At 39.8% G+C, this 19,758-nt stretch overlaps 2 protein-coding genes, 1 non-coding gene and 1 pseudogene across 4 annotated transcripts; 1 reads left to right on the forward strand and 3 right to left on the reverse strand.

Moving 5' to 3' along the window:
- Positions 1-2,860: 2,860 nt before the first annotated feature.
- LOC147926570 (ubiquitin C-terminal hydrolase 12-like) lies at positions 2,861-4,370 on the forward strand. Its single transcript, XM_087486684.1, has 5 exons — positions 2,861-3,152; positions 3,249-3,412; positions 3,493-3,769; positions 3,861-4,018; positions 4,119-4,370. The coding sequence occupies exons 1-4, from the start codon at positions 2,974-2,976 to the stop codon at positions 3,940-3,942; spliced, it is 702 nt and encodes a 233-aa protein (XP_087342810.1). The 5' UTR covers positions 2,861-2,973; the 3' UTR covers positions 3,943-4,018; positions 4,119-4,370.
- A 262-nt stretch (positions 4,371-4,632) lies between these two features.
- On the reverse strand, positions 4,633-5,267 carry LOC104748436 (vicilin-like seed storage protein At3g22640; annotated as a pseudogene). Its single transcript, XR_015581511.1, has 2 exons — positions 4,932-5,267; positions 4,633-4,834 (listed from the first exon to the last, which is right to left on the reverse strand). The product of XR_015581511.1 is annotated as a vicilin-like seed storage protein At3g22640 (transcript).
- A 654-nt stretch (positions 5,268-5,921) lies between these two features.
- LOC104746723 (F-box protein At1g47810-like) lies at positions 5,922-7,410 on the reverse strand. The gene is made up of 2 exons (XM_087486886.1): positions 6,522-7,410; positions 5,922-6,376 (listed from the first exon to the last, which is right to left on the reverse strand). The coding sequence occupies exons 1-2, from the start codon at positions 7,304-7,306 to the stop codon at positions 6,118-6,120; spliced, it is 1,044 nt and encodes a 347-aa protein (XP_087343012.1). The 5' UTR covers positions 7,307-7,410; the 3' UTR covers positions 5,922-6,117.
- Positions 7,411-11,664: 4,254 nt separating this feature from the next.
- Positions 11,665-11,771, reverse strand: LOC147926571 (small nucleolar RNA R71). The gene has a single exon (XR_015583103.1). It is a non-coding gene; the product is annotated as a small nucleolar RNA R71 (small nucleolar RNA).
- Between the last annotated feature and the right edge of the window lie 7,987 nt (positions 11,772-19,758).

The raw sequence follows: 19,758 nt of genomic DNA on the forward strand, positions 1-19,758 counted from the left end.
CATAAGAAAAATAAAAACTGGCATTTCTAACAACTTTTGTTTTAAAAATGGCATTTGTGGCTAAATTCTCATTAAATATTATTAAATGATTATGAGAATCTTAAAAAATCATATATATAAAAGTAGAGTTTCAGTCTATCCTTATTGGTCCACTTGGCAATGCAATTTCAAAAAAAAAAAAATTATATTAAAACACAAAGTTAAAAACAATTAATTTTCACATTTAACTCACATAATATAAAACTGAAATCTTTATAGCTTCTCCCTATAAATTATGCATTAAATTTATATCTCTACTAAGTTGAATTAATCAATTGTATTAAAACAAAACAATAAGTTAGAATTGTAACTCTCATTTTTCTAAATGTAATTTTTCATCATTTCTCTTCCTATAAATACTCATTATCTTGTTCTCTTAGTCTATCACTCTTTCATTCTCTCATCTTCTTCCACTACTCTCAAATCTCTTTTTTGTTTTGTTTTGTTTTGTTTTGTTTTGTTTTGTATTTTTTTTGTTATTGTTGTTGTATGGGTTATAAAAAATCAAATCAAATATCATTGTAAAAGCTTAGTTTTAGAGTTTGTATGATATGTATATCTTATATAGTTATTTTAATCTTTTAAAATGTTTATCTCCATTTTCTATTTTATATTAACATCTTATAAGTCATTATTTTCATACTTCCTTACAATATTCACCACACAATAAGATCATAAAGTTGAAATGATCCATATGTAATTATCTATTATGTCTCTGGTTATCTCACATATTCATGTATCATTTTTAATAATATTTAAAGATCAATATAATTATCCATTTATCCATTTATAAAGACTATTTTGTTTTGTGATCCAATTGATAAATCTGCAGAGATCAATATAATATATATATATTTTTTAATTTATGATTTGAGGTTTTTGAAAACAAAAAGAACATAATTAAACAATTGATTTTTTTTTGTGTGTCTTTAATCAAAATAAAAAATGATCCAAAAAACAAAACATATTCAACTGGAAATTAAATATAAAAATAAAATATAATTTTAAAAATATCATTTCACTAAATTCTCTAAAGATGAAACTATTAGTATGAAATCTAGCACTATAAATTAAATTGATGAATGAAAACCAAAAAAGTATAAGCTATCCTTGGGATTTTAAAAATTATTGAGATTCGAGAATTCATATAACTTTATAAGAAAACTAATTTAGTTTGTCACTTAAAAAGTAATATTTTTTATTTTGAAATATTATGTGTAAGTGTTGAGTTTATATCAACAAACAACCAAATCATGTGAATTCTGATTCAGCCACTTGGTATTCCTTTTATTTTAGATTATAAAAAATTAAAATATTTATTTATAATTAAAGACATGTAACTCCATTTAACTCAAATGTAACTCCTATCCAATAATTGTATATTAATTCATTCCTCCTACTAACTTATTATCTTTCAAGAGAAATTATTTTTGGTTAAATTTTAATATTTTTTATTTATTTTGGTTGGCTAAACTTATATTCATATTTTGGTTGGCTAAATTAATATATTTCTCATGTAAAATTATTATTTATAATATATTTCTCATTTCAAAGTTTAAAGCAATATATCATATATATAAAAGTAAGGTTTTGGTCTCTCTTTATTGGTTGATTTTCATTTAATGTTTTCTAATTTTTTTTTTTTTTTTTTGCTTTCTAATTGCTTTAAACAATATTTAAGATCCAATAAACACAATACATTTAACTCACACATTAAAATAAAATTATAACTGAAAATAAAATAAATTATGCATTAATCATATTCTATCAATTTTATTCAAACACAATAAATTACTATTGTAACTCCATAGTTCTAAATGTAACTTCCATAATTTCTTATCATATAAATAAGCATTCTCTCAATCTATCATTCTCTCATATTGACATTCTTTTACTATTTCATTTTCACATTCTCTCATTCTCTTCTACAATACCTCAAATCATTTTTTGTTTTTTTTTGTTATTTTTGATTTCTTATTTTTGTTGTATGGGTTGTAAAAAAAATGAAATATCATTGTAAATTGTTAATGCTAAATTTTAATTTTAGAGACTACATGATATATATTTTACATTGTTCTTATTTTAAAAGATTTATCTCCTTTATCTAATTTGGATTATTATCTTTTTTTTTGTCGTCGGATTATTATCTTATAGGTAATCATTCTCTCTTCCTCTCCCACCAATATCAAATGTTGTTATATCTCATATGTATTGTAAGAGTTTGATTCTATATTTTAATTTAGAAAGTATTATATATATATATATATATATATTACATTGTTCTATTTTTTAAAGATTCATCTCCATTATCTAATTTGGATTACCATCTTATAGTAAACATTCTCTCTTCCTCTCCTACCAATATCAAATGTTGTTATATCTCATATGTGTTTTAACTTGTAAGAGTTTGATTCTATATTTTAATGTAGAAAGTATTATATATATTTAACATTGTATTCAATTTTATTTTATTTATACAAAAAAATATATATATTTTTTTTATATTTTTTGCCTTTTTAATCTATTCATAGTTATATTCTTTCAAGAAAGTATCAACTACACTACAACCCACGCGTTGCGTGGAAAAGCACCTAGTATATAGAGAAATGAGAGACCTTTTTTTTTGTTTTCTTATCTTTTTATGACTCTCATAATTAATAGTAAAAAACTTGTTATTTATTTTGGTAGATGAGAGACTTATCAACAATATCCCCCCCTTTTTTTAAAAAAAAAAAAAAAAAAAAGCGTTATCAAAAATAAAAAATATCCCTCTAGGGTTCAAATCCAAAACCATATCTCACTAGGAAACTAAAAAGACTCTCTTACGCTTTATATATATCTGAAAACAATTGATCATATGTTCGCCTTCTTGTTATAATCTTGTTTGGGTCTCTCTCTCTCTCTCTCTCAATTTCTCTTACAAGGTGCAACAGAATGTGGAAAGCAGATGATGATAAGTCATGCGTGGTAGCAAGTTCTACAATTACGAGCAAGTTTGAAGATCGTCCTCCTTCTACTTATTCCATGAAGATCCAAAGCCTCTCTCAACTCAATACTCTCTTCCCCGATGAAGGATACAAATCCCGTTCTTTCTCTTCTGGCAAATACAACTGGTAATCATCAAAGTCCCCTAATTATTTTTTCATGCTAAAATAATTATGAAAACGTATAACTAATTAGTAATTTATTCATCTGAAAAAAATAATCAGGAGATTGGTTTTATACACAAAAGGTAACAAAGCGGACAAGGGAAGTGGATTTATCTCAATGTTTGTTGAGTTAGATACAACAAGCCTTACCGCGTCCACGGTTTTGGCATATCTCACCTTTTTCATCTACAACAGGAAAAAAAATAAATACTTTACTATTCAAGGTTAGTACCTCGCCTGCTCGCCATAGCCCATTCTCTCTCTATATGTGTGTGTAGTAATCATTGATGGAATATATATCCAGATGCTGAAGGGAAGCAGTTCAATGCAATAAGACCGGTATGGGGATTTTCGCAAGTGCTTCCGATTGATACATTCAATGATCCGGAAAAGGGATATGTCTTCGAGGGAGATCAATGCGAGTTTGGTGTTGATGTGTTGGTTCCACTTGCCAATTGGGAAGTTGTCTCGTTTGATAAGCAACCCTCGAATCCCAAGTTCTCTTGGACGCTCAACAAATTCTCTAAGTTAAAAGAGACAACTTACCAATCAAACAAGTTTTCAATCGGAAGAAGGAATTGGTGAGTATTCTGTTCATAGTTCTATATAACACTTTGTTAACAACTTGTTACTAGTACGTGTTAACTATTTATAATGTTTTTTTTTGGGTAGGGTGGTAAGCTTGTATCCCAAGGATTTAACAGATTGCAAATCCTTATCTCTCTATCTGAACGCTGATAATGAGACGATATAGAAAGGTGAGATGATTTACGTGCAAGCGGATATGCGAATTCTCGACCCATTTGGATGTAATCACGTGGAAAATAAGAGTAAGTCGTAGCGTTTTGTTTCTAGTAATTTACAACTTGATGAGATTAGATATTGTCATGTATAATATTCATTAGAGATTATATTACTGTTTCACTGCAGTTAACAGTTGGTACCAGAAAACAATAACTGGATATGGATGGCCTAAATTTGTGTCTTTGGATAAACTTCGGGAGGCCTATTTGGACAAAGAAGGCTCTTTGAATGTAGAAGTCGAATTTAAAGTCGTGTCTACCACCAAATACTCTTCATGAAGATCATCTTTTTCATCTTTTTTTTTTTAAATATTATTTTTACTCAGATTGTTTTTTTTCTTTTAATGAATTGTGATAAAAATTGGATTGATTTGATGAATTTAATCTTCTCTTTTTTCACTTGGTTTTTGAAAAGATCCACACCATAACCAAACCATCAGGTTAAAATCTTCCCAGTGTGAAAAAAAAAACCAAACCTTCAGGTTATATTATTTATCAAACAGAGCCGTTCGGAGCAATTTACAACTCTTAAGGAAACCTCGGTAGACAGAACTTACATAGCGTCACCGTTTTTTTTTTTAATTACATCGCCAGACACATATACCAAACCTTATCACTCGTAGCGACTTGTAAACGCGTTCTCAAAAACCGGCGAAGCTAAAGATTGATTGGAACGATGGCTCGCGACCTCGCGTTTCTCTTGAGTTTGTTGATGGCTACGAGTCGTAGGCGCAAAGTAGGAATAGTTTTGGCTCGTGAATAGTTTCTCCGCCACGTTACTTCCCATACCAAACGTCACTCTCGTCGCTACCATGTCGAGGTTGCTCAACACATTCTCTTGTCCTAAAACACAAACCACCACTCAAGTTACCTTTCCAGAGAGAGACTCACGAAAAGATATATTTTAGAAAAGAAAAACAATTACAAACCCTTTCTTTACCTGCAAGGAACGTTCTTGTGCAGTTGGATCCATGGATAACAAACCCTATCGAGAAAAAGTTCTCATCGTGTGAGACTAAAGTGACTGGATGCCCTACCGGAATGATAAAGACGTCGCCTTTACACACTCTTGAGAGAATCTTGTGTACTTGTCCACTCATATCTTCTTCTTCTTCTTCTTCTCCTCCTTGTTCTGGTCACCATTGTTGTTGTTGTTGTTGTTCTCCTTGGAATGAATACGGAGAAGCCATCTCATAGCGGGAACAACCATTCTCCACGAACGTAACAAACGTTGTTTTGGAGTTATCGTGAGGAAGGAACAAGGATCCCTGCATATTTCCACAACCTGTATCTCATGTTAACCATTTAACCTATCTATCAACCAATAGGGAAATTTAACGATTGTTGATTTTGTATGACCTGTGAAATGTTGGAGCTGATCAAAACTCTCAGGATGTGCCTCGTGGAAATGACCAAAGTGGGCAAACAGCAAGGAGTAACAACAGAGGGGAAACAAAATAATGAAACAATGATATGTTAAGTGAAGCCGAAGAAGATTACAAGTGGGTTGCTCTTATACACTCTTTGGTGATCACATACTTTGTGAGCATGAAATTGTTGTGGCTGCAGGTCTATAGAGAATTGTTGATCATTCATTTGATCACGAGAGACAGAACATCAATATCAAAGGATGAATTTGTACAACACGGACGATTAGGACTAGCAGATGGCCTGCAACTTGAGGACAAGTTGGTTCTTTGGGACCGGAGTATTGATAGGTCAGAAAGGGAAGCATTGGTGAGGAGTTTGCTGAAGCCAAGTATGCATGCATGGGAGCGTTTCTGTCTGGGAGAGAAGGGTTAGATTTTTATTCAATTCAGCAATATTGTTATGTCGTTTTATATCCGAAGCTTATCATTACAATTATATCCTGCAGACTACAATGATGTGATTTGTTAGTACAAGTGAAACAGAGCTGCAAGCAATCGAATACAAGAAAGTCTTTTTGTTTTTGAATCAAAAAGTCAAAGCAGAGAATAGAACAAGAAATCTTTCAAGTTTAAATTGTTCTTTCAGTTGGAAAAAAAAAAAACAAGAAAAGAACCACAAGCAACTTTCAGCAAACACAGAATCTCTCTCTCTCTCTCTCTCTCTCTCTCTCTCTCTTTAAAGAAACAGAACACTCTCTACGTTATGCAAGAAAGTAAATACTTGATTAAAATCTCTAAACTTATGCTTGGGGTTTCCTTCAAGGACAACTCTTCTAATCCGGTTGGTTTTGTGATCCAGAAAATAAACAACCAACTCTTCAAACCTGATGGGTGCAAATACAATCTCTCCCATATCAGAAACGCCCAAGATTTCCAAGCGGCGGCGATGGAGATTCCTAGTAACACCTGTATGAAAAGATAGGTGTTCTTTGGACCACTCTTGTTTCTTGGCATCCTGTAAAACCCACAAATAGAAATGGTAGACGATTCCATTAGATTGAGTGACAAGAGCCACTTTCCCACGGTAGTTTATCAAATTAGTTTCGTTCAATGATCCAAGACCCTCAGGAATAAGGGAAGCAACTTCCAAACTTTCAGACCTCAAATCAAACCCCACCAAGAATGGCTCCTTCATGGTACAACTAGAGGAAGCACTGTAATATAAGATGCCGTCTATGCACACAGAATCATATCCAGGATAGTGAGGAGGAATGCAACAGTACTGGACCATTCTCCAGTTTTGAGCTCCTCCCAATGTGAGGACTTGATGTTCACAAAACCGAGTAACATTGGTCAAGCACAACACTTTGTATTGGGCATCGATTGGATCATATCCTAAAAAAGATCTGACGATCATTTCAGTGGATTTGAGAGTGGGTAAGGTTATGGACTTGCCTGTGACGGGGTTAGTTACGACTTGTTCTTCACCATATAAAAAACAGATCAACCCATGAACATAACTAGGCTTGTTGTACCGTAGTTTCTTCAAGTGACACACCGTACTTGATAGAAACTCTGGTGGTTCCTCCTCCACAACAGCAACTTTATTTACTAGGCTAGCACCACCATGCCCTTGACTAAACCGGCCATTCACGGGCTCACGCTCACACGAGCTCAGTGGAGTAGAAACATGAGTTGATTTGGAAAAGAAGTACCAATTTTCTTGATAACCTTTTATTTCGTTATTGAAAGCGAAGAGGAGGCGAGGCTGTTGGGAAGTCTGAAGCGAGTAGGATCTGATGAATTCCCGACCGCCGATGATTGTTGCCCAAAACTTCGATACGCAAAGGAACCTGGCTACATCTTTCGCAGGCAACCTCATGAGGATCTCGAACAACACGTCCACCGGAATTGGATCCAGAGATTGCTCATTCTTCTCCGACATTCTTATCTCCACTTTGTTTTTCCATCAATGAATTTTGACGCAAAAGACTATTTATTAGTAACGTCTTATTTCACCAACCAAAAATAAATAAAAGGAAACAAAGCATAGATAATAGATACGGGACCATCTTATATAATATGAGAAGATTTTCTTTTAACTTTGCATAATACGATGACATTTGGCCGTTTATATTACTATATTTTTAACATTTGTCCTCACTTCCCAAATATTAAATTATTTTAATTCATTTTCCTCAAAATTATATACAATATTTTTTATATTCATTAAATTTAAATGATATTTCTGTGCTAAAAAATATATTGACATTTATGCAATGTTCTTTTTAGTAATTATATGTAGATATCATTTATCAATATTTTATATAATTACCAAAAAAATGTAATTTTGCAAATAAAAAAGAATTAAATATTAATATTATAATTTTGGATAAAATAAATTTCCGATAATTAAAGATTTATATATTAATATCATAATTTTGGAAAAATAGAATGTGATGGTTATTAAATTCTTTACTAATTTTAAGCTATAAAAATATTATAATATTATAATAATTATTTGTTGACAAAAAAAATTATAATATTTGTTTCACAGTTTTTGTGCCAAAAGATCAAATCAATTTGTTCTAAAATAATTTCAAGATACAAATATTTTATTTTTCTTTAATAGTAATCATTAACATAATTTATTACATATTAATTATTTTAAATATAACTCCCATGATGTTTGAAAAAATTATAAAACAAATCTTTCATCATATGAATATACTTTAATGTATTAATTGCAATACAATTTGTATTTTACAAAAAAAAAAAACACAGCCAAAACCTATGGTATATTTGTTCTTTGAAATGTAACCATAACTCCCATGATGTTTGACCAAAAAAAAAACTGAAAAACCTCTCATATTACTACAAATTTATCTATGAATAGCTAGAAAAAATCTTCATCAAACATCATATTCTACCTCTCACATAATTTTCTAAATTTTGTAATATTTAACTTTTTCCTTCATGTGATATTTGTAGGTTTTGAAATAAATAAGTTGAATCGAAATTTTAGAGCATATATAGAAGTGAACATGTGAAATGTGGTTATTCATTAGAAAGAGTTAGATGAAGAAGGCCTTAGGAACATAACATATTCTCACTTGCAAATGTTGGTAAATGTTGTTTCGAATGCCTATTTTGTATATCAATATTGTAATTTGTTTTTTAATATAAAAAATTTAGATCATAATTCATAATTCATAATTCATAATTCATAATTCATAATTCATAATTTAGATTTTATACCTTAGTCACAGTATTTATGTTACTTATTACCCATGCTATATTTTATACAAGTGTGTTTGTATGTATTACCCATGAAAGTGAGTTTAAACAAATATTAACTGTTTCGAATACTATTAATTTAAATTTGTTCATTAACGTTACAACTGTATTTGTATGTATTTATTAATTTTCTTTCCGATAACCATTTCCATAGTCCTTTATTATATTTATAGGTTATGACTTCTGATGAGAAAGATTTTGCGATGGTAGGGTTTAGAGACGAGGAAGATTTGAACGTCTAGGTGATATATATCTCATGATATGGGTTTCCAAAGCCATGTGATTCTTCCAAATCCAGTTTTTATTTTCTTACACAATTTAGTCTTAATTATTTTCTTAAAATATAATTAACATCTAATTTAATTTCACAACATTATTGTTTGGGTTATACTATGTATGCACTTAATTTCTCTTCTCATATGTTCCATTATTTTTCCTAGCCATGATCGATTGTTGATGATGTGATGATAGTGCTTACCCGCAAGCAGAGCAAGGCAATGAGATTTGACCATGTGTGCAAGTGATATGTCTATATTTTGCATCTCCTTAGCTTGTATTTGTCATGCATTTAGCTAGGACAACTAGTCGTTTTGCATCATTTTAGAACCACTTTCGTACATTTTGCATGTTTAGGAAGTTTCTGCATCATCCTTGCATTTATTACGTATTTCAGAGTTTTTAAGGTGTCTAGGAGACGTTGGAAGCGCAGAGGATCGAGCCATGCTCAACCTCCGTAAACGAGCCACGCTCAACCTCCGCAACCGAGCCACGCCCAACCTCCGCAACCGAGTCATCCTCACTTCCGCAATCGAGCTACTCCTCACTTCCACAATCGAGCCCTCCTCACTTCCACAATCGAGCTACTCCTCACTTCCACAATCGAGCCCTCCTCACTTCCACAATCGAGCTACTCCTCACTTCCACAATCGAGCTACTCCTCACTTCCACAATCGAGCCATCACTCGAGCCACCAGACTAGGGATTCATCTTTTGACGTCTTCATCAAAGTTGTAGAAAATTGAGTCATCTTTCCAATGCTGTTTATTTCAAGCCAATCGGAGGTTTGGTTCAAGAGTTATCATTGTTTTAGTGGATGCGTATACACCCAGCTCGAGCCACTTTCACCGACCATGCTCGAGCCATTTTTCACTCACACCACTGGAGCCACTCCTACTCACTCCACTCGACCTCACTCTAGGGAGAGACGACACGCGACTCGACCGCACATGTCAGGAATACGTTCCGTCTTACGTGCTTCAGGAGATTCCCAAATCGACGCTTCACCTTGTCGTTTTAAGTTTTAGAGATTTACATGTTTTTTTCTATAAATTCATTTTGTTAAGTCTTGGCTGAGGACATCTTAGTTTCTATCTTGTTTTGTTTTCTAAGGTTGACCTAGCCACCAAAAACGTATTCCGACCTTGTAATCCACATAGCTTTGATTTTATTGAGTTTTTGCATTGAATTTCTTCTACAAAGTTGTTCTTCTCATTTTTACCTATATAAGAATGCTTGTTTCAATGTTTTCTGAGTTTGTATTGTTGATGATGATTTTCGGATCTGAGTAGTGCGTTAGTTCTTGAGGATGGGATAGATTAGGTGGAGGATCCTAGGATGTAGAGTGTTTAAGCGTTGATTGTATGATTCCCTTCTGGACTAGAGTAAGAAATACTAGTTTTTCTCTGATCAATTGGGACTAGGTTTGAGACATTTCCACACACAAAAGGTGTTTGATGAAATGTCTGACCAACTATTGCCAGAGACTTACGTTCCTAGCCTAAGAGATTAGCTGTCTAGGATGTTTGTTGACGTGAATGAACTTGTTTGTCATGCCATGCTTGATCATGTTTCTCTAGCGAGAGCTAGGTTTGGAAGTGGTTGAGTCTGAGTAGCTTCTGTCAAGAGATTGGATTAGCTAAGTCGTGATGTTCATTGTTTAGGGATAGATTGCTTGTGGCATGTTAAACACTATGTAGACTAGGATACTCCACCGACATCAATTACTCCCATCCTTAGGACTTTTATATTTCTGATTTTTATTAAATTTCCGAGACTGTTTCGTTTCTCGCCTATTTAGTTCATGCTTAGACTCGTTTATATTTTTATTCATTTCCGCTTCTTGTCATGCATTCTCGTTTCTAGTTCTGTAACTCATTTCCGTTTTGCATTTTGACCATTCTAGGATTGTTAGACAAACACTCTTCTTGAATTGGCTTGACTTGTGATTGCTTGATTGCATCTTGATTGTTAGCAACATCCCATTTGGATTGACACCTTAAGTACTACAACGCATAAAGTTAACTGAAACTTACTAGGAGACACAAAAAACCTAGTATCAATTTGGCGCCGTTGCCATTTGGGATTCGTTTTGCTACATTTAAGATTTCAAGTTTTGCAAGATTGAGTTCTGTTACACTTATTTTTCTGAGTACTGACTTGTTTTGGTTGTCTGCTTGTTAGTTTTGCATCTCAGGAACCTGTTGATTGCAACGTTGCATGCACACCCGATCAAGAGGACATCAGAACCTCCTTCCTGCTATCGACGAAATCAATCGGTTTCAAAGACCACGACAAGCTTGTCAACTCACTGATCATCCCACACTCGTCACTATGGAACAACCGAACGGACCAAATCCGAGACCGCGAAACATTGGTGCTAGGGATGCACCAAACACTCATACTCAGCGTGCTGGAATCGTCCCTCCCGCCGTGCAGAATAATAACTTCGAAATCAAAAGTGGTCTAATCTCCATGATCCAAGGAAACAAGTTTCATGGGTTGCCTATGGAAGATCCACTTGACCACTTGGACGAGTTCGACCGTCTGTGCAGTCTTACCAAGATCAATGGCGTGAGTGAGGATGGTTACAAGTTGCGCCTCTTCCCATTCTCCCTGAGAGACAAAGCTCATCAATGGGAGAAAAACCTTCCCAAGGGATCAATCACCACCTGGGATGGTTGCAAAAAGGCATTCTTGGCCAAGTTTTTCTCCAACTCTAGAACAGCACGTCTCAGGAATGAGATTTCCAGCTTCACTCAGAAGAGCTCAGAATCATTCTGTGAAGCATGGGAGCGTTTCAAGGGTTACCATAGCAAGTGTCCACACCATGGTTTCAGCAACGAGTCACTGCTGAGCACTCTATACCATGGTGTACTTCCGAAAATCCGCATGCTGCTTGACACTGCTTCTAACGGTAATTTCCTGAACAAAGACGTTGATGAAGGATGGCAACTGGTTGAGAATCTTGCCCAATCTGACGGTAACTACAATGAAGACTACGACCGCTCGGTTAGAGGTGACGCTGGGTCTGAGGAGAAGTACAAGAGGGACCTTAAGAATGTCAATGACAAGCTTGACCGCCTCTTGCTAAGTCAGCAGCAGACTGTCCATTTCGTATCTGAGGATTACCCTTTTCAAGTTCAGGATGGGAAGGGTGAGCAGTCTGAAGCAATTAACTACGTCCAGAATCAAGGTGGATACAACAAGGGTTATAACCCCTACAAGATTGTAACATCCGCGAACCAATTTTTGTAATTTTGGTGTGGGTGTCGATCGACACCCTTGGGGGCATCGATCGACACCATGTGATTCCGGTTTGGTCGGGTTTGTTTTAATTGCGGTTTGGTTTGGATTGGTTCAATTAAAATCCCTAATCGTGGTTTTAAGCGTCTAAGGACAAATTAAGGGTTTCAGAGTCTTATTTTTGGTCGCCGTTGAGTGAAAAGAAAGAGAGAAAAGAGAGAAAAACGTTTCTGAGATTTTCTGGGCTTGTTCTTGGAGATTTTGGAGAGATCTGAGGCTGTAGAAGGGATAGTTGTTGCTGGGAACGAAGGAGAAGCTCCTGGAGGTGTTGTTCCATCGTTTTCTCAACCCCAATCTTCTGTTCTTGAGGTGAGTGCTTGACCATGGTTGATCTAAGCATGAGATCTCTCTTGTTTGGGGTGTTTTCTTTGCTGTTTGTGTTGTTTTGTTGCTTGGGTTCGTTGCTTTTGTGATTCCCAGTGATTTCCGAGGTAATTGGGTGAGTTTGAGACGGATTCGAGACAATTTGGAAGGAGAGTTCGAAGTTCGGATTCGCGCAGATCGTGTCTGCAGAAGAGGCATCGATCGACACTAGGAAGCATCGGTCGACACCATTTTGAGGGGCATCGGTCGACACTGTTTAGCATCGGTCGACACCATTTTTTGTAGCATCGATCGACACCGTGAGGCATCGGTCGACACTGGTCTCAGCCGAGACCTGTTTTTCCTGGTTTGATGTCTTGTTGTGTGTTGTTTGTTTTGCTTAAACATGAGGGTCTCATATGCTTGTGTGTATAACCTAGTAGATGGGAGGACGGCCTCACTAAGTATTTATGATAATACTTACGCATCTCAATTGTTGTTTGTGGTGTGCAGGTAAAGGAAAAGTGTGATCGTGGAATCAAAGGCGATGAAGAGGAGGATGTTCTAGAGGCTTGATTGATTGCGGTCTAGCTATTGTTAGGTTGCTAGTATTGAGTTGATAGAGCATTGTAGGATGTTGGAACCTTGCTTTTTCATTGTTGATTATCGGATTATTGTTGTTAGTATTCTTTTCGTTTAATGGGAATTGTTTTATTTGGTTATCCGCGGTTATTGATTGTTGTTAGGATGTTAGTGGGTATGGGACCACTAGCAAATTAAGGTATTAAAAAAAAAAAAAAAACGGGAAGGGTTGTTTCATTTTGGTATCAGAGCCCTTACGGTTCTAGGTCTAGGGTTCATTGTGTTTTTGCTGTTGATGTTTAGGATTCCATGCTATGATTGATTGTGTGAGATGATCGATTTTGTGTGGCATGAAGTCCTAGAACATCCTCTTCGAGCCTGTTTTGTGATTCCACGGTAAGTTGTGTTTTTGTGTATTAGAATTATTGTTTGCTTAGCCTTCTGTTCTTGGATGATACAGATGGTTAGATGTGAGGATGCTGTTGGTCGCGGTCGTGGTCGTGGTCGTGGGCATGGTCGTGGTCGTGGTCGGGGATGAGGTCAGGTTCCTGAGGCCAGTGTGAGTGTGACCCAGAGCATGGCCAGTGAGGAGGTGGCGGAGTCACAGGTTCATCCTAGTGTGTCTGGAGACCAGGCTGGTTTGGGTGACGGCAGGGCGGATGGGCTCGGTGTCGGTCACGGTGTTGCCCCAGGTGTGAGGGTTGCAGCTGAGGGTGCTCCGGGCAGGGAGGATGTCTTGATGGACTTGCTAGCTCAGGTTTTGCAGCGACTTCCAGCAGTTGTGCCGTTAGTGGTTGGTGGGCAGGATCCAGTAGTGCTGCCAGTGGTTGGTGGGCAGGATCCAGTAGTGCCGCCAGTGGTTGGTGGGCAGGATCCAGTAGTGCCGCCAGTGGGTGGTGGGCAGGTTCCAGCGGTGCAGCCTGTGGCGGGTTTGCAGGCAGGTGTGCAGCCGGGGGCCGAGGTAGTGGATGCTCAGTATGTGCGGATGATGGAGCAGCTGCGGCATGTGGGAGCAGGGTATTTTTCAGGAAGTACCGATCCGAGTGTAGCGGATGAGTGGAGAGAGCGGATGGAGGATATTTTCCTTTCGCTTAGGTGTCCCGACCGATATAGGGTAGATCTGGCAGTGTTTTACTTGTCAGGAGATGCACGTGTGTGGTGGAGGTCGGTGACAGCACGGAGGGTGCAGCGGGGTATGTCTTGGGGAGATTTTGTGAGGGAGTTTAACTCCAAGTATTTTCCTTAGGAAGCTCTTGATCGTATGGAGGCACAGTTCTTGGAGTTGACTCAGGGGTACCGTACAGTGCGGGAGCTGGATGCAGAGTTCAGTCGGCTTTTGGGGTATGCAGGCAGGGCATGGGAGCCAGAGTCGGCTCAGGTGCGGAGGTTTTTGTTGGCTCTGCGGGATGATTTGAGGACTCGGTGCAGAGTGAGGAGCTATGCTACGAGAGCGGAGTTGGTTGAGGTTGCAGCTGGGATAGGGGATGACTTGAGGTCACAGATTGTTGTGGTCAGTCCTTCAGTACAGCCATAGCGGTCTCAGCCACATTCTGTTCCTAGCAAGGGCGGCAAGCCTGCGCATGGGCAGAAGCGGAAGTTTGAGGATATGCAGAGGTCGAGGTACGGTGGTGCGAGGTGCTTTGGGTGTGGTAGCAGGGACCACAAGGTGACCAACTGTCCTCAGAGAGGTGAGCAGCGGGCAGTGACTGAGCAGCGGGCGGTGATGGAGCCGCGGACAGATACTCGAGTGTGTTACTACTGCAGAGAGACGGGGCATATCAAGCCTCATTGTCCCAAGTTGCAGCAGAGGGGAGTAGCAGTGTTGCAGGCTGGAGCTCAGCCAGGGGTGCAGCAGGGTGTGCAGCACGGTGTGCAGCCAGTGGGTTGGATCGAGCCGACGTCACAGGTGTACTCGACCCAGGAGCCCGGTGGCACTAGTGCAGGAGCGATCACAGGTATAACTTCTGAGATTCGAACTTAGTCAATTCAATAGTTCAGATTATATTTGTTTTTGCTTGTGGTCAAGTGTTAGGTTCTTAACACATGAGGTTTGTGTAGGGACCTTGTTGGTGGGCGGGTTTAAGTCCCATGTTATGTTTGATTCTGGAGCTTCTCATAGCTTCATTACTCCAGAGTGTGCCGAGAGTGCGGGGATCAGAGGGGATTCTGGAGAGCGTTCAGGAGTTGTCAGAGTTGCGGGAGGCAAGTTCCTGAGGGTTATTGGACGAGCTGGAGGAGTTGATATTCAGATCGCAGGAGAGTCGTGGCCAGCGGATTTGCTTATCAGCCCAGTGGAGTTGTATGATGTTATTCTTGGGATGGATTGGTTGCATCGGTATAAGGTGCATTTGGATTGCTATCGGGGTAGAGTGGAGTTTGAGCGTCTAGGAGGGAAGTTGGTTTTTCAGGGCATTAGGCCGACTTCGGGGAGTCTCGTGATCTCAGCCGTTCAGGCTGGGAAGATGATCGAGAAGGGCCGTGAGGCTTATCTAGTTACTATATCTATGCCAGAGTCAGTGGGGAAGTCTACGGTTAGCGGTATTCCGGTTGTGAAGGACTTTGAGGATGTGTTCCAGTCATTGCAGGGATTACCACCATCTCGGTCGGATCCTTTTACTATTGAGCTGGAACCGGGGACGATGCCGTTATCCAAGGCTCCTTACAGGATGGCTCCAGCAGAGATGGCAGAGCTGAAGAAGCAGCTGGAGGATTTGTTGAGTAAGGGTTTTATCCGTCCTAGTTGTTCACCGTGGGGAGCTCTGGTGCTGTTTGTTAAGAAGAAGGATGGGAGTTTTCGGTTGTGTATTGACTATCGGGGTTTGAACCGAGTTACTGTGAAGAACAAGTACCCTCTCCCGAGGATTGATGAGTTGTTGGATCAGTTGAGGGGTGCTACTTGGTTCTCCAAGATCGACTTGGCATCAGGATATCATCAGATTCCTATACATGAGGCAGATGTGAGGAAGACAGCCTTCAGGACGAGATATGGGCACTACGAGTTTGTGGTGATGCCGTTTGGGTTGACAAATGCGCCAGCTGCGTTTATGAGATTGATGAACAGCGTGTTCCAGGAGTTTCTGGACGTGTCAGTCATCATTTTCATCGACGACATCCTGGTATATTCTAAGAGTCCTGAGGAGCATGCAGTACATTTGAGAGCAGTGTTGGAGAAGCTGCAGGAGCAGAAGTTGTTTGCTAAGCTGAGTAAGTGCAGTTTCTGGCAGCGTGAGATGGGGTTCTTGGGTCATATTGTTTCAGCTGAGGGAGTTTCAGTGGATCCAGAGAAGATTCAGTCCATCAGGGAGTGGCCGAGGCCGCAGAGTACCACTGAGATTCGGAGTTTCCTGGGGTTAGCAGGTTACTACAAGAGGTTTGTTCGGGGTTTTGCGAGTATGGCTCAGCCGATGACTAGGCTTACAGGGAAGGATGTCCCATTTGTGTGGTCACCAGAGTGTGAGGCAAGTTTTGCAAGCCTCAAGCAGATGTTGACTACCACGCCGGTGTTAGCACTGCCTGAGCAGGACGAGCCTTATGTTGTGTATACAAACGCTTCTAGAGTGGGGTTGGGTTGTGTACTTATGCAGCAGAGGAAGGTGATAGCCTATGCTTCGCGGCAGTTGTGGAAGCATGAAGCTAATTATCCTACTCATGATTTGGAGATGGCAGCAGTGATCTTTGCTCTTAAGATTTGGAGATCCTATCTGTATGGTGGGAAGGTACAGGTATTTATAGATCACAAGAGTCTGAAGTACATTTTTACTCAGCCTGAGCTGAATTTGAGGCAGAGGCGTTGGATGGAGTTAGTAGCGGATTATGATTTGGACATAGCTTACCATCTTGGTAAAGCTAACCTGGTTGCAGATGCCTTGAGTCAGAAGCGGGTGGCTTCGGCTCAGGAGCAGGATATGGAGGCGTTGGTAGGTGAGATTAGTGCATTGAGTTTGTGTGCTATCTCACAAGAACCTTTGGGTTTGGAGGCAGCTGATAGAGCGAATTTGTTGAGCAGAGTGAGGTTAGCTCAGGAGAGCGATGAGGGGCTGGTGAATGCCTCTAAGGCTGCGGGTGCAGAGTATCAGGTTTCTGCTAATGGTACTATCCTTGTGCATGGTCGGATCTGTGTGCCCAAGGGTGAGGATTTGAGGCAGGAGATACTGAGAGAGGCTCATTCGAGCAAGTTCTCTATTCATCCAGGGGCGACCAAGATGTACCGTGACCTCAAGCGGTATTATCACTGGGTCGGGATGAAGAAGGACGTAGCCGACTGGGTGGTGAAGTGTGATACTTGCCAGCTGGTGAAGGCGGAGCATCAGGTTCCTGGTGGTTTATTACAGAGTTTGCCTATTCCAGAGTGGAAGTGGGATTTGATCACGATGGACTTCGTGGTGTGTTTGCCTGTGTCGAGGACGTTTGATGCTATTTGGGTCATTGTGGACCGTTTGACTAAGTCTGCGCATTTTCTGGCCATCAAGAAAACTGATGGAGCAGCGGTTTTGGCCAAGAAGTACGTGAGGGAGATAGTCAGACTGCATGGTGTGCCTGCTAGTATTGTGTCTGATAGAGATTCCAAGTTCACATCGGTGTTCTGGAAGGTATTTCAGGCAGAGATGGGCACGAAGGTGCATATGAGTACAGCCTATCATCCTCAGACGGACGGTCAGTCAGAGAGGACGATCCAGATTTTGGAGGATTTATTGCGGATGTGTGTGCTGGATTGGGGTGGTCATTGGGCAGATCACTTGAGCTTGGTGGAGTTTGCTTATAACAACAGCTACCAGGCTAGTATTGGGATGGCTCCTTATGAGGCCTTGTATGGGCGGCCGTGTTGTACACCATTATGTTGGACTCAGGTGGGGGAGAGGAGCATATTTGGTGCAGATTTTGTTCAGGAGACTTCGGAGAAGATTCGGGTTTTGAGGCTGAACATGAAGGAGGCTCAGGATCGGCAGAAGAGCTATGCTGATAAGAGGAGAAAGGATCTTGAGTTTCAGGTTGGTGATAGAGTGTACCTCAAGATGGCTATGTTGCGGGGTCCAAACAGGTCATTGACGGAGACTAAGTTGAGTCCGAGGTACATGGGTCCGTTCAGAGTGGTTGAGCGGGTGGGACCAGTGGCATACCGGTTGGAGTTGCCTGAGGTTATGCGTGCGTTCCACAAGGTATTTCATGTGTCGATGCTGAGGAAGTGTCTTCACGAGGGTGATCAGCTGTTGGCTAAGATTCCTGAGGATCTTCATCCTAACATGACTTTAGAGGCGAGACCATTGAGGGTGCTCGAGAGGAGAGTCAAGGAACTTCGGAAGAAGAAGATTCCTTTGATGAGAGTCTTGTGGGACTGTGACGGAGTAGAGGAGCAGACTTGGGAGCCCGAGGCGAGGATGAAGGCAAGGTTTAAGAAGTGGTTTGAGAAGCAGACCGCGACTTGAGCTTGTCTAGCCGGGTCCGAGTTGTAGTCCGTGGCTGGAGCGGGTACGAAGTATTCCAGCCCATCTCTCTTGATATTTGGTCGCTTAGGGGTGGTTGGTTGTGCGACTAAGTATCAAGATGAGGTGGTGCTCGGGATGCAGGTTGATGGCTCTGGTTGCTGTATTTTTGTTTTTTCTGATGTAATTTCGTTGAGATTGTAACGATTATGACATTTTTGAGATTAATAAGATGAGTATTTTTCTTTACGTTTGACTGTTGTTGTCATGGGAAAAGAGAAATAGCTCGGGTTTCTATTTTTGGAAAGTTTCCATAAATAGAAAGTTTCCACAAAAGGAAGGTTTCCAGAATCAGAAAGTTTCTAAAAAAGGGAAAGTTTTGTGGAAATGTTGAGGTAGATCTAGCCTGGAGATACTCGTTGGCATCAGTATTTGTTTTGCTCAAGGCCGTGCGGGCCCAACTCATGTGATACCGATAGCTCGATGGACTTTGTGGCCAGAGAGTGGGAGTGGTATGTTGCTTCGGATGACGATCCGAGAGCGCGCTTGAGGGTGACGACCCAAGAGCGGGATATGTGAGGCTCCCTAGATACCGTAGCTGTGAGCCGAGGCTCGGCAGTGAGCCGGTATGTCTCGAGGGTTGCGACCCGAGAGTGGGGGGAGTGTGTGTGAGTGACTTCCTGGATGCCGTAGCTTAAGGCGGTTGGCCTGATAGCGAGCCGGCATGATTCGTTGGTTGCGACCACGGACAGGGGAAGCACTGAGTTGTGAGCAAATAGTATTTATGATGCGAGTATATTGGCTAGAGGGAGACCTCGAGGGTCAGTCGGAGGTGTGCGGGCAGTTGCGACAGTGGCACGGGAAACCTTGGCTGACGGTGTTTAGTCCGGTCTGGGGATCGGCTGGAATCGCCGTGCTGACGGTGGCACGGAGGTCCTTGGCAGACGGACGGTATTGCGGGATTCGGGGACGAATCCATATTGGTGGGGGAGAATGGTAACTGTTGGGAATGTCCTGAAATCATTTGTACTTACTCTAGTTTAAGTTTTATCGTCAAGGTTCGATAGTCGAATAATATTAGATGATTATAATGTTTTGCTAGAAGCCTCTTATAATCAATGACTTTAGAAGTTCATTGCTAATATTATACGATCCTACAGGGTCACACACCTAAGCAAACTGGATCAACATTGGGTTTAAGTTGTAGTATATA

The sequence above is a fragment of the Camelina sativa genome, chromosome 15 (genome assembly GCF_030686135.1).
Source record: "Camelina sativa cultivar CO46 ecotype springtype chromosome 15, ASM3068613v1".
Classification (NCBI taxonomy): Eukaryota; Viridiplantae; Streptophyta; class Magnoliopsida; order Brassicales; family Brassicaceae; genus Camelina; species Camelina sativa.